This window comes from Ursus americanus, chromosome 24, assembly GCF_024610735.1.
Source record: "Ursus americanus isolate L20-20 chromosome 24, mUrsAme1.1.p, whole genome shotgun sequence".
NCBI classification, from domain to species: Eukaryota; Metazoa; Chordata; class Mammalia; order Carnivora; family Ursidae; genus Ursus; species Ursus americanus.
In genome coordinates, this window is record NC_142150.1 from 4,139,676 (window position 1) to 4,152,157 (window position 12,482).

At 41.2% G+C, this 12,482-nt stretch overlaps 1 protein-coding gene across 2 annotated transcripts in view; it reads right to left on the reverse strand.

Moving 5' to 3' along the window:
* Nucleotides 1–11,530, reverse strand: part of RRAS2 (RAS related 2) — a 71,662-nt gene extending 60,132 nt beyond the window's left edge. For both annotated transcript variants that reach the window (XM_045796541.2, XM_045796538.2), the window contains exon 1: nt 11,274–11,530. In XM_045796541.2, coding sequence (XP_045652497.1) covers nt 11,274–11,381 — 108 coding nt within the window. In that variant the 5' untranslated portion in view covers nt 11,382–11,530. The remainder of the gene's footprint in view (nt 1–11,273) is intronic.
* Nucleotides 11,531–12,482: the final 952 nt, after the last annotated feature.

The following is a 12,482-nucleotide window of genomic DNA, read 5'->3' on the forward strand; positions in this document are numbered from 1 at the left end:
ACATGGTCTTCATGAGATATTTAATAAATGTATTTCAGAGTTTCACAGATTAACTAGATAAGAAAAAAGGGAGATACAGAAGATTTGAATAATATAATGAACAAATTCCACTGTAAGAGATTTGAATAAAACTCTGCACCTTATAAGCTACAAATGAATACTCTTCTCTCATGTTCTTGGAATATTTATAAAAATTAACAGTATGTTTGGCATTAAAAATCCTTAATAGCCCAAAACAGAATTTACAGGTCATGTTCTTTGACCACACAGCCCAACAAAGCTAGAAATCCACAAAAGGATCCACTCAATCCTTCAACAAATATACATTTTAAAAATTAAGAGATATCCAAACTGAAGTTAAAATTACCTAAGAATGAAAAGTATAAGATTTCATATCAAAGGAAACAATGCAAAATCAGTCCTGTAATGCCTTTCCACAAATCATTTAGGATACTGTAAGTATTCTGGAGAACCTCTCATTAAAATTCTTTAAAATGCCACTAAAAATACACATTATAACATAAAATTACCTAAGTACTATTGTGAAAAACAGATGGCAATCACTCTCATTAAAAAAAAAAAAAAAAAAAAAGCACAACACTGAGGGTTGCTGGAGGGGAGGTACCATGGGGGATGGGGTAACCCAGTGATGGACTTTAAGGAGGGCACATGATGTAACGAGCACTGAGTATTATATAAGACTGAAGAATCACTGACCACTACCTCTGAAACTAGTAATACATTATATGTTAACTGAATTTAAATTTTTAAAAATTTTTTTTAATTTATAAAGCACAACAAAAGTTTATATATGAGATCATAAAAAGATATCTATACACAATACAATATAAATAAGCATACTTCAGATTAGACACACACACACACGCTGAAAAAAGGAATTCTTTTGCTTCTAAGCCATTCCAATTTCTATACCTAAAGCAAGAACAACCTTTGCCTCGATCATTTTACAGCACACGCGCGCACACACACACACACAGACACACACACACACACACTCATGCTTCCCCAGCTTCTTCAGTGGCTCAGCGCAGAAAACTCGGTCTTGAAGGGTAAATAAATTTGAAAAACATCCCTTTTAACCATCTCTAAATCTCCAAAATTATACCTCTCAGCCAAAACCCCAAAACTGACTGAAAGTCTTAGTGGGTTTAACAGAATTTCACACTTGTTGAAATCCTGCTGATACTCCAAAAATTATAGCTCCCTGGTATCAACCTGACCTTCAGCATCAAAAAAGATTGGGAAGTGCCCCACGGTAATTCTGAAAGATGGGCAGTTCTTCACCTCCAACACCAGAACAGCTAAAATCAACTCTTTGTGACAGGATACATTTTTAAAAACATATTCTACCACACAAGAAGAAACTCCTCCCCTGGAAAGAGCTGTTTCCTTAAACAGCACCAAACTTTAGAAAATAGCAGTTTTGCGGCCTCAAGAAAAAAAAAAAACAAGAGAACATTACCATTGGTTGATATCAGACTGAGATATCAAGGGCATTAAATCGGTTTGAGACAGTAATTAGATTTCACATCCAGAAAATTTCATCAGTGATTTAACAAATCTAACAAATTCTCCTAGATGGAGACTATCTTATCCTTTTTGCTGATTAACTTAACACAATATGGTATGATTTCAGAGAATAAATGCATAAATAGTAAGTATTTCATAAGATGACTGAGAAAATGAATAAAAATGGAAAAGACAACCTTCCCAGACCTGAGAGTGTTTCATTATCTCCCAGGGAAAACTAGTGAACAGAGAAAAAGTTCTACTTATATCCGGATAAATGTTTTCATTTCCAATGATGAGAGAAGGCTACAAGCATCCAAGTAAAAAATAAGTTATTCCTGCAGAATGGGAACTTGAGCCAGTTAGCCAAATAAAGGTAAAGACATGGAAAACAAAGATATACCTCCATTGTTTTAATACAAAAGTGTTGGGCCACAATAATTTTACATCCAGCCAAGTCATCACTTATCATGCAAAAGTAAATATCTTAGGTACCTTTTCAGTAAAAAGCACTTGAAAATGTTCTCTAAATCACAATTCAAAATAAAAACTAGCTATTGATAAAGACTACTGTAAGCAATGAAACCAGTTAGAATGATACAAATGGCAAATAAAAGCAATAACCTTTCATAAGAAAGACATTAATACCATTATTATTTACTAGAAAAACAGAATGGGGGCGCCTGGGTGGCACAGCGGTTAAGCGCCTGCCTTCGGCTCAGGGCGTGATCCCGGCAATCTGGGATCGAGCCCCACATCAGGCTCCTCGACTATGAGCCTGCTTCTTCCTCTCCCACTCCCCCTGCTTGTGTTCCCTCTCTCGCTGGCTATCTCTGTTAAATAAATAAATAAAATCTTAAAAAAAAAGAAAAAGAAAAGAAAAGAAAAAAAAAAAAAGAATGAAAAAGACCAAAAAAAAAAAATCTTTTAAAAACACTGCAACACACATTTTTGGTTGCTTTAAATAAGGACACTAAATTTATGAAAGGGATGGGTAGAAACAGCAACCAAAACTGCTAAATTCCTCATTTCCCATAACTAGGAATAAAACACTATTATTCTGTTTTTCTAATTAAATGTTAAAGATTATGAATAATTTTTTGAAGATTTTTATTTGTCAGAGAAAGAGCGAGCGCACGCGCACAAGCAAGGGGAGCAGCAAGCAGAGGGAGAAGCAGGTTCCCCGCTGAGCAAAGAGCCCGATGCAGCACTTGAACTCGGGACCCTGAGATCATGACCTGAACCGAAGGCAGATGCTTAACCAACTGAGCCAGCCAAGCGCCCCAAGATTATGAATAATTTTAAGGTAAATCTGAGTCGTAAAAAAAGAGAGAGAGAGAATCTACCATTCAAATCTACCACAGAGCACAGAAAAAACGTGTGTGTGTGTGTGTGTGTGTGTACACACACACACACACACACAAATACAAGATAAGTGCAAAGGGAGGTCATTATGCTAAAGATCATGGCCAAAATCGGTAGTGACCTAACATGAATTTTTCAACCTTACTCTCAAAAGATACCTAGATAGAAAATTAGGCAGAAATTTTCTCCTTAAACAGAAACAAAGCTGGTCCCCTTTTTGCCTCAACTTGGTTTCTTTAGACTTAATTTCACTCGGTGCCTAGCTAGACTGATTATGAAAACCAGATTTTTTAACATAACTGAGTAAAACAAACTGACTATCATTACCTAAAGCAACATCAGAGGCATTAGTTTTGATCACTTGGTCAAGGTGATGTCAGCCAGGTTTTCCCACTGTGGTTACTGTTTTCCCTCGATAATTAATATCTCATGGGCAGATACTTTAAGACTATGTTAATATCCAGCTACTCTAAAATCCACTAGCTTTACCATCTATTTATGATTCTGACTCAAATCAATTGTTATGACCACCAAATAGTGATTTCCTAATTCCACCATTTCCCCTAAGTTTATTAGGAGAATTCTACCTTAAGGAAGAATGTCCCTTCCTCCATTTATTTATTCCTATGGATTCACAGATTCCTACTTTATGGATAGTAATCAATTACTACTAATAATAATAATCAATTACAAATAATTAATTTGGTTATACTGTCCCTGAGTTAGCCAATGGGCATCCTTCTGGGTTGGCTGTCACTATGACATGTCACCATTGTTATTGTTTTTGAGCACTTCCTTACTTTCTGACACTACACGATACTCCAAGCTCATCTTCTATTTTTCCCTGCCCTAGCCCTGCGATCAGTCATTTCTCTAAGGTTCCTGTTAGTAAAGAATGGTATTTAGAAACCACGATCTGGCACCAGGTATTTCACTGCTAATGGGGAGTCACTGTTTCTATGCACTCTTAGCAGACAGAGCTGGAAAAAAGATGCACAGATGTGTGTACATGTATTCATATGTATCTACTTCTGCATCTATAATTTTTAAACCATGAATTTATGCCAGTATCTTCAATTCCAATCAAGCATCGGAGTTGATGCTAACATTCCCCCTTTCCACAGTGAGAACAAATAGGGAGAATGTTGACTCCTATTTTCCAAAATATATTTACTTATTTGCTTAATCCTAGTACAGAAAATCATTTCAGAATTGAAAACCCATGCCTCTGTGACACACACAAACAGACACACACAAAGCCTATTAACTAGAGTTCAATGTTTGTTTCAAGTTCTTTGTCTTTATCCTGAGGACATAGTCCAAACGCCCAGTTCAAAAGTTAGTTTTTTTTCTTTCCCCCCTTCAGTGCAGTTATGTTACTCATTTGAAATAAAGTTCAGTTCATTTGTTTGTTTGTATTCCACCTTGGGGTGGTTTTTTTCTTCATCACTTGACCATACTGGTGTCTGCTGTTTATGGACTGAGTATGTGAAACAGTAAACATGGTTCCAAAAGTCAGAAAGAATCCTCAGAAAGGTCACCAACCTCCTTCTCTCTACCCCTTTCCCCTCATTCCTACCCACTCCCTATGGCTAGCCAATAATCTCATTAATCTCTGCTTTATCCATTCAGTGCTGAAAATACATATTTTCTTATTTCCCCTTCTTTCTTAGATAAAAGGTAGTATAGTGCACATTATACAGTAGATACTTTCACACTTTTTTTCACTGAACAATTTATCCCGGAAAGCACTTCATACCAGTTCATAGAGATCTTCCTTATTTTTTTAATAGGTACATAATGCTCCACTGGGTAAATGTAGAACATTTTATTTCAATCCCTCTCCTATTCTGTAAATTGTTTCTAATTTTTTAAATCACAAATAATGCTGTGACCTCACGCATGTGTATTTTCATACTCGTGGAAGTGTATTTTCAGGGTAAAATCCTAGTTCTGGGATTACGGAGTCAAAAGGTAAACACATATACAGTCAAATCTACATCTATTTTATGTCTCCGGATATAGTGCACTAAGAACAACTCATTATTTCCATGTTATTCCTGCCCCCAAAATGCATAACCCAAATTTAACCATGAGGAAACAGACAAATTGAGGGAACTCTACAAATAACTTATACTCTTCGAAAATGTCAATGTCCTAAAATACAAAGACTAAAGAACTGTTCCAAATTAAAGAAGACATGGAAACGGAATGTAGTGCATAATCTAAGATTTTTTCTCCTGCTATGAAGGGCATTATTAGGACAACCGGCAAAATCTGGAAAAGCTCTGCACATTACATTAGTAATATATCAATGTTAATCTCTGATGTTGGTTATAGACTACGTTTATGTAAGCAAATGCCCTTGTATTTCGGAAATATACATGGAGATACTTAAAAATAAGGGGTCAACATCTTCAACTTACACTCAAATGATTTAAAAAAAATAGCATAGATGGGGGAAGGGATAAAACAAATATGGCAAAATGTTAGCATTTGGAAAATCTGAGTCAATTTTTTTTTTAAAAAACATTGGATGTTACTTTGACATTTATATCCATATCGAGTACTGAACATGTACTTACTTGTATACAAAGCTCTTTCTCCTAGAAAAAACATCACCATATGAGGTGACAAGATAAGTTGGCGGGCAATATTAAACTACTAATATCTACAAACAAATTCTGTGACTGCAATATTTTTAATTAAACTATGATTTAATGCTATGTAACCAGTAAACAATCACATTGCTTTTATAAAACACTAAAAATAAAATATAATTTATAAGGCAAAAAGAACTTGTTCTATGTCTCCAGTAGCATAACTTTCTTTCAGAACCACACAGAAAATAAGTGAATATATAAATCTTTGCCTTTTTTATAAAAGCCTGAGAGCTGTTTCTCTTTGCAAAGTAGAAATAAATCAAAGGCCTACCAAGGACATTACTTTAAACTAAGTTTCAATCCCAAACACAAACTCAGCAACTCTGCCCAAAGTAATTCAAGATCAAGGCCTTGCGAGAAGACTCACTATTAACTCCACAATATCTACCAACTGAGTGAAAGTCTTTTATTCATTATCACTTTTCAGTAAGGACAGAACATTTCTATTTTTCCTCACAAAAAAGGAAAGAAGGAAGGGAGGGAGGTAGAAATCTTCATACGGCATCATAAAATCTGTTTCAATTTTATGTCAATTAATTTGAAAAGGGAACCTTTAGGGGCTCCTAGGTGGCTCAGTTGGTTAGGTGTCCGATTCTTGATTTTGGCTAAGGACGTGATCTCATGGTCATTGAGATCAAGATCTGTGATGGGCTCCAAGCTCAGCAGGTAGTAAGTGGCCACTTGAGATTCTCTCTCCCTCTCCCTCTGTCCCTCCCCCCCCCCAAAAAAAGAAACGAATAAGAAAAAGGAAACTTAAAAAATTAAAAAATAATACTGCTTTAAAAAAGTCTCTTTTCAGGGCTCCAGGGTGACTCAGTCGATTGAGGTCTGCCTTCCGCTCAGGTCATGATCCCAAGGTCCTGGGACAGGACCCTGCCTCAGGCTCCCTTGCTCAGTGGAGAGCCTGCCTCTCCTTCTCCCTCTGCTGCTCCCCCTGCTTGTGCTCTCTCTCTCCCTCTCTTTCTAATAAATAAATAAAATCTTTGGGGGGAAAAAGTCTCTTTTCCCACCTCTTACCCCTTTTAGAGTTATCAATTTAATTCCTAACCAAATTAACAACTACTTTCACTTCGAAATTTGCAAAAGACCCACATTTCAGCCTCACAGGTGAATTAAAAATCTCATCCCAGTAGGCAGCTGCCTGTCATCACCACTTTGTCTTCTAATGGTACTATACCAAGGGGAAAAACAGGATTCTTGACCTATTCAACAGAAATGTCCCCACTACACTCCTGTAACATTCCCCCATCCCAATAAGGAGAGCCGCACACATGTTAGAATGAGTAAGAAGAAGGAGTTTTAAGAAACCTAAGGTTAGAATTTCCTTCTGCTTTTCCTTTGACAAGAGTGGCCATCCTCTTCCTTGCGTGCCTACCATCTCTATGCAGGAATTGCCAGCAGATCCGTTACCAAAATGAGGTGTTATCAAAATGAGGCAACCTCTAATAAGTACCACCATCAGGAGAGGTGCCTTATTTTTCAATACTAAGAATTCATTTGTAAATTACTCTGAAAATGTAAAGCAATATATTTGCACACAAAAAAGTAAGTCCATAGCTTCAAATTCACAGACACGAGTTATTTTAAGTGACTTCTGCTGCAGGGAGTGTCTTCAAGACATTGCAGAAGAGCAGCAATTCCGGAACCTAAACCCACACCCTTCACACGTGGATCAATTAACTATAACATAAATACAGGAGTCTTGAAATCTCTTCTAGGATCTCTGCCCCAGGAAAAGTCAATGAAAAAGCATTCAGCAAAAGACAAACTCTGGGTAAAAAGCAATGTCTGGGTCAGGTCCAGACTAACAGGTTGTTAACACTGACTAAAACTCAACACGTGAGCAACTAACTACCCCCTACACAGTTCAAAATCTGACAAACTACTGAATAAAGTCAGGATGCTAAACAAAGACTAAAAGCTGGGAAATTCCTCTAATTCTGTAAAACACGTGTGTTCTCTTCTGAGAGTTAGCAGGTAAAGCATTAACCCAAAACCCCAATAATAACTCCATCATTTCCTAAAAACCAACTTGCAACTGATAAAAAGAAGTTTCCCCAACTCAAAACGGGACCAACATTTATCACCTAAATACCACATAATGTGAAGAGGGGAGTTTGAGGTTGGGGTGGGAGGTGGGCGGTGCTGAAGGCTTAACAGACCAGATTATGTGTCAAGGAAAAATGCAGAAATTACAAATTTTGTTTTGGAAGAACAAGATACAGAAGTAATAGCAAATAAAACCAAGTAACTAATTATTATGAACTTACTCTGTAGGTGGCACTGTGCTGAATGATATGCGTGCATTATTGTATTTATGCCAAAAATCCTAAAGGTACTATTACTAGTCTCCCTTTTCATACAGGGAAACTGAGGCTTGGAGAACCCAAGACACTTGACTAAAAGACACACAGCCAGTTAACTAAATAAGAAAAAAACCAGAGTTTCAAAGGTGCAGAGATTTGTTCACCCAAACTCAACATTTTATGGAGGAAAAAAATAAAGCCTTGAAAAGACTGAGAAATTAAAAGATTCCTCAGCATCACCTGAGTAGGGAGACCAAGAATCCAGATACGCAAAACTCTCTCCATTTCACTCTGTACAATGTTAAGATCATTTCCTAACTACAGTTTACTCATCATTTAGGTATTCTATTTACCAACAAAACTTAAAACGTTTTTCAAAAGACTATGAACAATAGAAACATTAACTCCACATTTTACATTTTTATGCAGACACTTTATGATCCGCTAAATTCATTTTTAAAGAGGAAAAGGCACCTCAATTAAGTAATTATTGCCTTAATTTCCTATTTTGCAGCTCTTCATATGAATAGGTCCCAAGTACATCTAAGGTTAAAGAAAGTCAAGGCTAAAAACAAAGTCGTTTTTAAATTCTCGATTCCCCAACTTATATTTTTTCTGCTCAAGATTATATAATAGAAAAATATATACTGAATACTAAAAAGTCATTTCAGGAGACTTAAAAAGTAAATAAAACCGATTTGTGTCATCCTGATCTCCTATAACAAGAACTGACTTCCACCTGCTAAGATTATTATCCTCCTGCCATCTCCTCTCCCTCCAATTACTACTGCTAGGCAATCACAGCAGAATGAATTTTAATTTCCCCAGAGCCAGACAATAAATAGTGACTCTATTAAGTGTAGATGATAAATAGTCACTTTAGCTCCATAAGATTAATATAACAACAATAATATCTGTAGACTTATTATGCACTAGGCATTGTTTTAAGCCCTTGACATAGGTCAACTCATTTAATTTTCACCTCAAGAGTATGAGGTACTTTGTATTTCCCCAGATCACAGATGGGGAAAATTGAGATACCGAGAGGTTAAGTAATTTATCTAAGACTTTACATGCAGCAAGTGGAAGAGTTGAGACTCCATCCAGGTGGACTGGCTTCTACCTCTGCAGAAAGTCTCCTCGGAGTCAGAGCCCATTCCTCCCTTCCACGGGCTCTAACACCTCTGCCTCTCCCACTCCCCTCCTTGCCTGCCTTCTCCCTCTCCAAAATAGCATATAATTCCCCATACTCACATAAGATGCATTCTCTCTCCCTACCACCAAGCCTACACACTACTTTTATCAATTCTTCCCAAACTGACTTTTCCCCCCAATTCTGAATTCCCTTTGCATTTAAATGTGTTACAGAATTATACACACTTACGTGTAGCCATCATTAACTGAGTACATACTATGTGACACAGTGCTCAGAACATTCTCTTAAAGGATTATAAACAATGTGTGATCCCATCCATTTTGCTGATCATTGAATTGAGGCTCAGCAAAGCTGAATATTCTGGCAGTGTTCTCACAACCAATAAATGACAGAGCAAGACAGACATTTAAGTTGACTTCAAAACTCACGTTTTCCCGTGTGTGTGTTGTGTGTGTGTTTCTCATCCATACACGTATGCCTCCTTTACTTCTTTTACATCATCTAGTACAGTACTATTCATAAAGGAGGTGTTTCTTTAACAAATTAATTCCAGAGAATGATTTTTAAAAACAGTAATTACTGTTATCTTAGCAGTTTCTAAAACTATTTCCCAAAAGCAGAAGGTTCCAATACCTTAATTAAATAACTTACAGATGTAAATACATTCAGATGGTCCTTCCCCACAAAGGACCTAAGTATGTGTAGTTTAACCTTTCAGGTGACACTTTACTAATACTGAAACCCAGGATTCTTCTCTCACTCCTCACCACTGCCGGCCCCCCAACTACAGTCCCCAAAGAAATTTAAGCTATAAATTGTTTTGCTTTGCCATCAGTTAAAGTCTCTCTCGGCCCTAGGGAAATAGCAACATGACAATATCCTTGATTCTGCAGCCTGCTAAACTTAAACCAATCTCACCTCTTACTCAGTGTGATTTTTTTTTAAACCCACTTAATGAGCATACTGTAAATGTTCATTACATAAACATCTTCTCTTCCTGGACACAAAGGTTTTAGCAGCAGTTTTTAACCCCTTGAAATATTATAACAACAATTATTGCTCATTTAGTCAATGTGAAAGGTAACAATCACATTCATGTTAACAGTACTCTGTACTTTAATGTCACTCTAAACGTTAAGTGAAATGAAATAAGCCATTCAAGTATCCCAGCACATAACAAATGGATGAAATGGAAACCAAAAATTAATTCTTGACCAAAGCATCTTAACAGTACTCTTGATATAGTAAGAATATCTTTGTTACCTGTTACAACGGAGTACGTTCGTTGTCTCCCAGCATTTGCCACACCTTTTAGGTTGACAAAAGCAGAGAGACATCTGGGTTTCTCATTTTTAAAATCCCGAAAAAGATCACTCAAACCTCTTAACAAGAGCAAATCCTAAGAACGAAGAATTCCACCGCCCTTTTCTTTACCACAAGCCCTGACTTTCGACTCTAGCAACCAGAGAGAGCTGGGAGTGGAGGAGTGGGTAGTTGGAACAGATACAGAAGGCACGCCCCGGTCGGTCATCTCCTAGCCTGGCCCATCCCAAACTTCACCTTGGCAAAGCGAGAAGCAGGAAGGCACCAGGAATTCCTAGGAAATGGTCTCACCCTATCGGAGAACATTCTTAACTTCCTCGAAGCCACCATTTCCCTCGGGCATTATCACACACTCCCACCCGGACATATTACCTAAGAGATTACTTAAAAGAAAAGCACAAACACACACAAAGAGAAACACACAGCTCGAAGCCGGCAGCTCCGGCTCAGCGTGCGCGGAGAAACCCGCAGACCACGCGCAGCCGCGGCCAAGTTGCCACCGCGATCGCACCGACGGTTCAGGAGGCGGCCGCGGCGACTGGAAGCCCACCGCGACGGGCTGGAGCCCCACACCCGACGCCCCAAGCCCCGGCCGCGGGGCAGGAAGCCCGGCACCGCGGCGCAGCCTCCTGGGAGGGCTCGGCCCCGACCGGAGCGATAAGGTGGATCGGCGCTTCCCACCCTGCCAGCTCCGCCCTCCCGGACACATTCCTGAGAAGCCCGACTCCCGGGACGCCGAGCAGGGCGCCGGGCAGGCAGGAGCGCGGCGCCACGGCCGCAGGGCAGGAGAGCAGAGCCGGGCCCGCACCCCCACCCGCCCCGGCCCGCGCGGCGCCTCCGGGGCGGGGTCGCGGCAGCCGCCCCGCCACAGGTAGCGCGAGCCCCCGCCCGCCGCCGCCCCGGCGCCCCCGGCAGGCCCGCTCCAGGCACCTGGATGAACTGGATGGTGAGCGCCGACTTGCCCACGCCGCCTCCGCCGACCACCACGAGCCGGTATTTCTCCTGGCCGGAGCCGTCCCGCCAGCCGGCCGCGGCCATGGGGACGCCGCCGAGCCCGCCCGGCCACGCCGAGCCGCCGCCCGCCCTAGGCCCGGCTCCGGGTACGTGTGCGGCCGGCGGGCTGCGGGCGAGCGGCGGGCGGGGGTCCCGGGCGCCGGGAGCTGCCGGCAGGGCCGCTCCGGGCGGCAGCGCGGCGCCCGGGCTGGCCGGGTCCCGCCCGAGGCGCGGAGAAGCGGGAGGACCGCAGGGGCCAGGGGCGGCAGCGGCCGGGGGGCGCGCTGCTCCACACGTCTCCGCAGCGCCTGCCGAACGCTGCCTCCAGCGCCGCTACAAATGGCCGTCTGGGGGCCGGGCTGCTAGGCTGAGGTGCTGCATATGCATGAGGGGGCGGGGCGGGGCGGGGCCGCTCTGGCCCGGGCTGAGACTCCAGCGCTGACCCCCGGCGGCTCAGACCCCCGCGGACCCGCCCCTCCGATCCCTCGACGATGAGAGTGAGTCGAGTGAGCTAGTGAGTGAGTGTAAGCGTGTAAGTGTGTAAGGTGTGGGAGTGAGATTCGTGCGCTGACGGAGGGCGGCTCAGACCCCCGCGGCCGGACCCCTCCGATCCCTTGACTGTGTGTGAGTGAGTGTGTGTGTGTGTGTGTGTGTGTGTGTGTGAGCGCGCGCGCGCGTGCGCGTGTGAGCAGAGTGGGTGTCAAGTGGGAGTAGGAAGAAGACAGTAGACAGTGTGTGACCATAACTGTGTAATGTCAGGGATTGTCAGGGATTATGCGGATGAAAAAATACAGTATGTGAAGGCGTGTGTGAAAAATAGAGCAGTTGTCATCTTAACTGAGTTTTTGTAGGAGAGTAAATATCCTGTGTTAAGAGTACAGATGGCGACCATGATTCTGTGAAAAACAGTGTGTGACAGTGATTGAGGATCAGAGCTGTGTCACAGTAATTGTGTGCGTGATGGGTTGCAGTGGTGAGGATGTGTGAGGAACGTGACAGAGACTGAGAGTGGGGAATAAGTCACAGTGATTGAGGGTGCATGGGTAAGTGTGAATGGGACAGGTTTTGTATGTCAGGAGAGTGTCCTAGTGGCTGCATTTATGTGTGAGAAATACGTGGTCATTGTCTAGAAGACTGTAAGTGAGA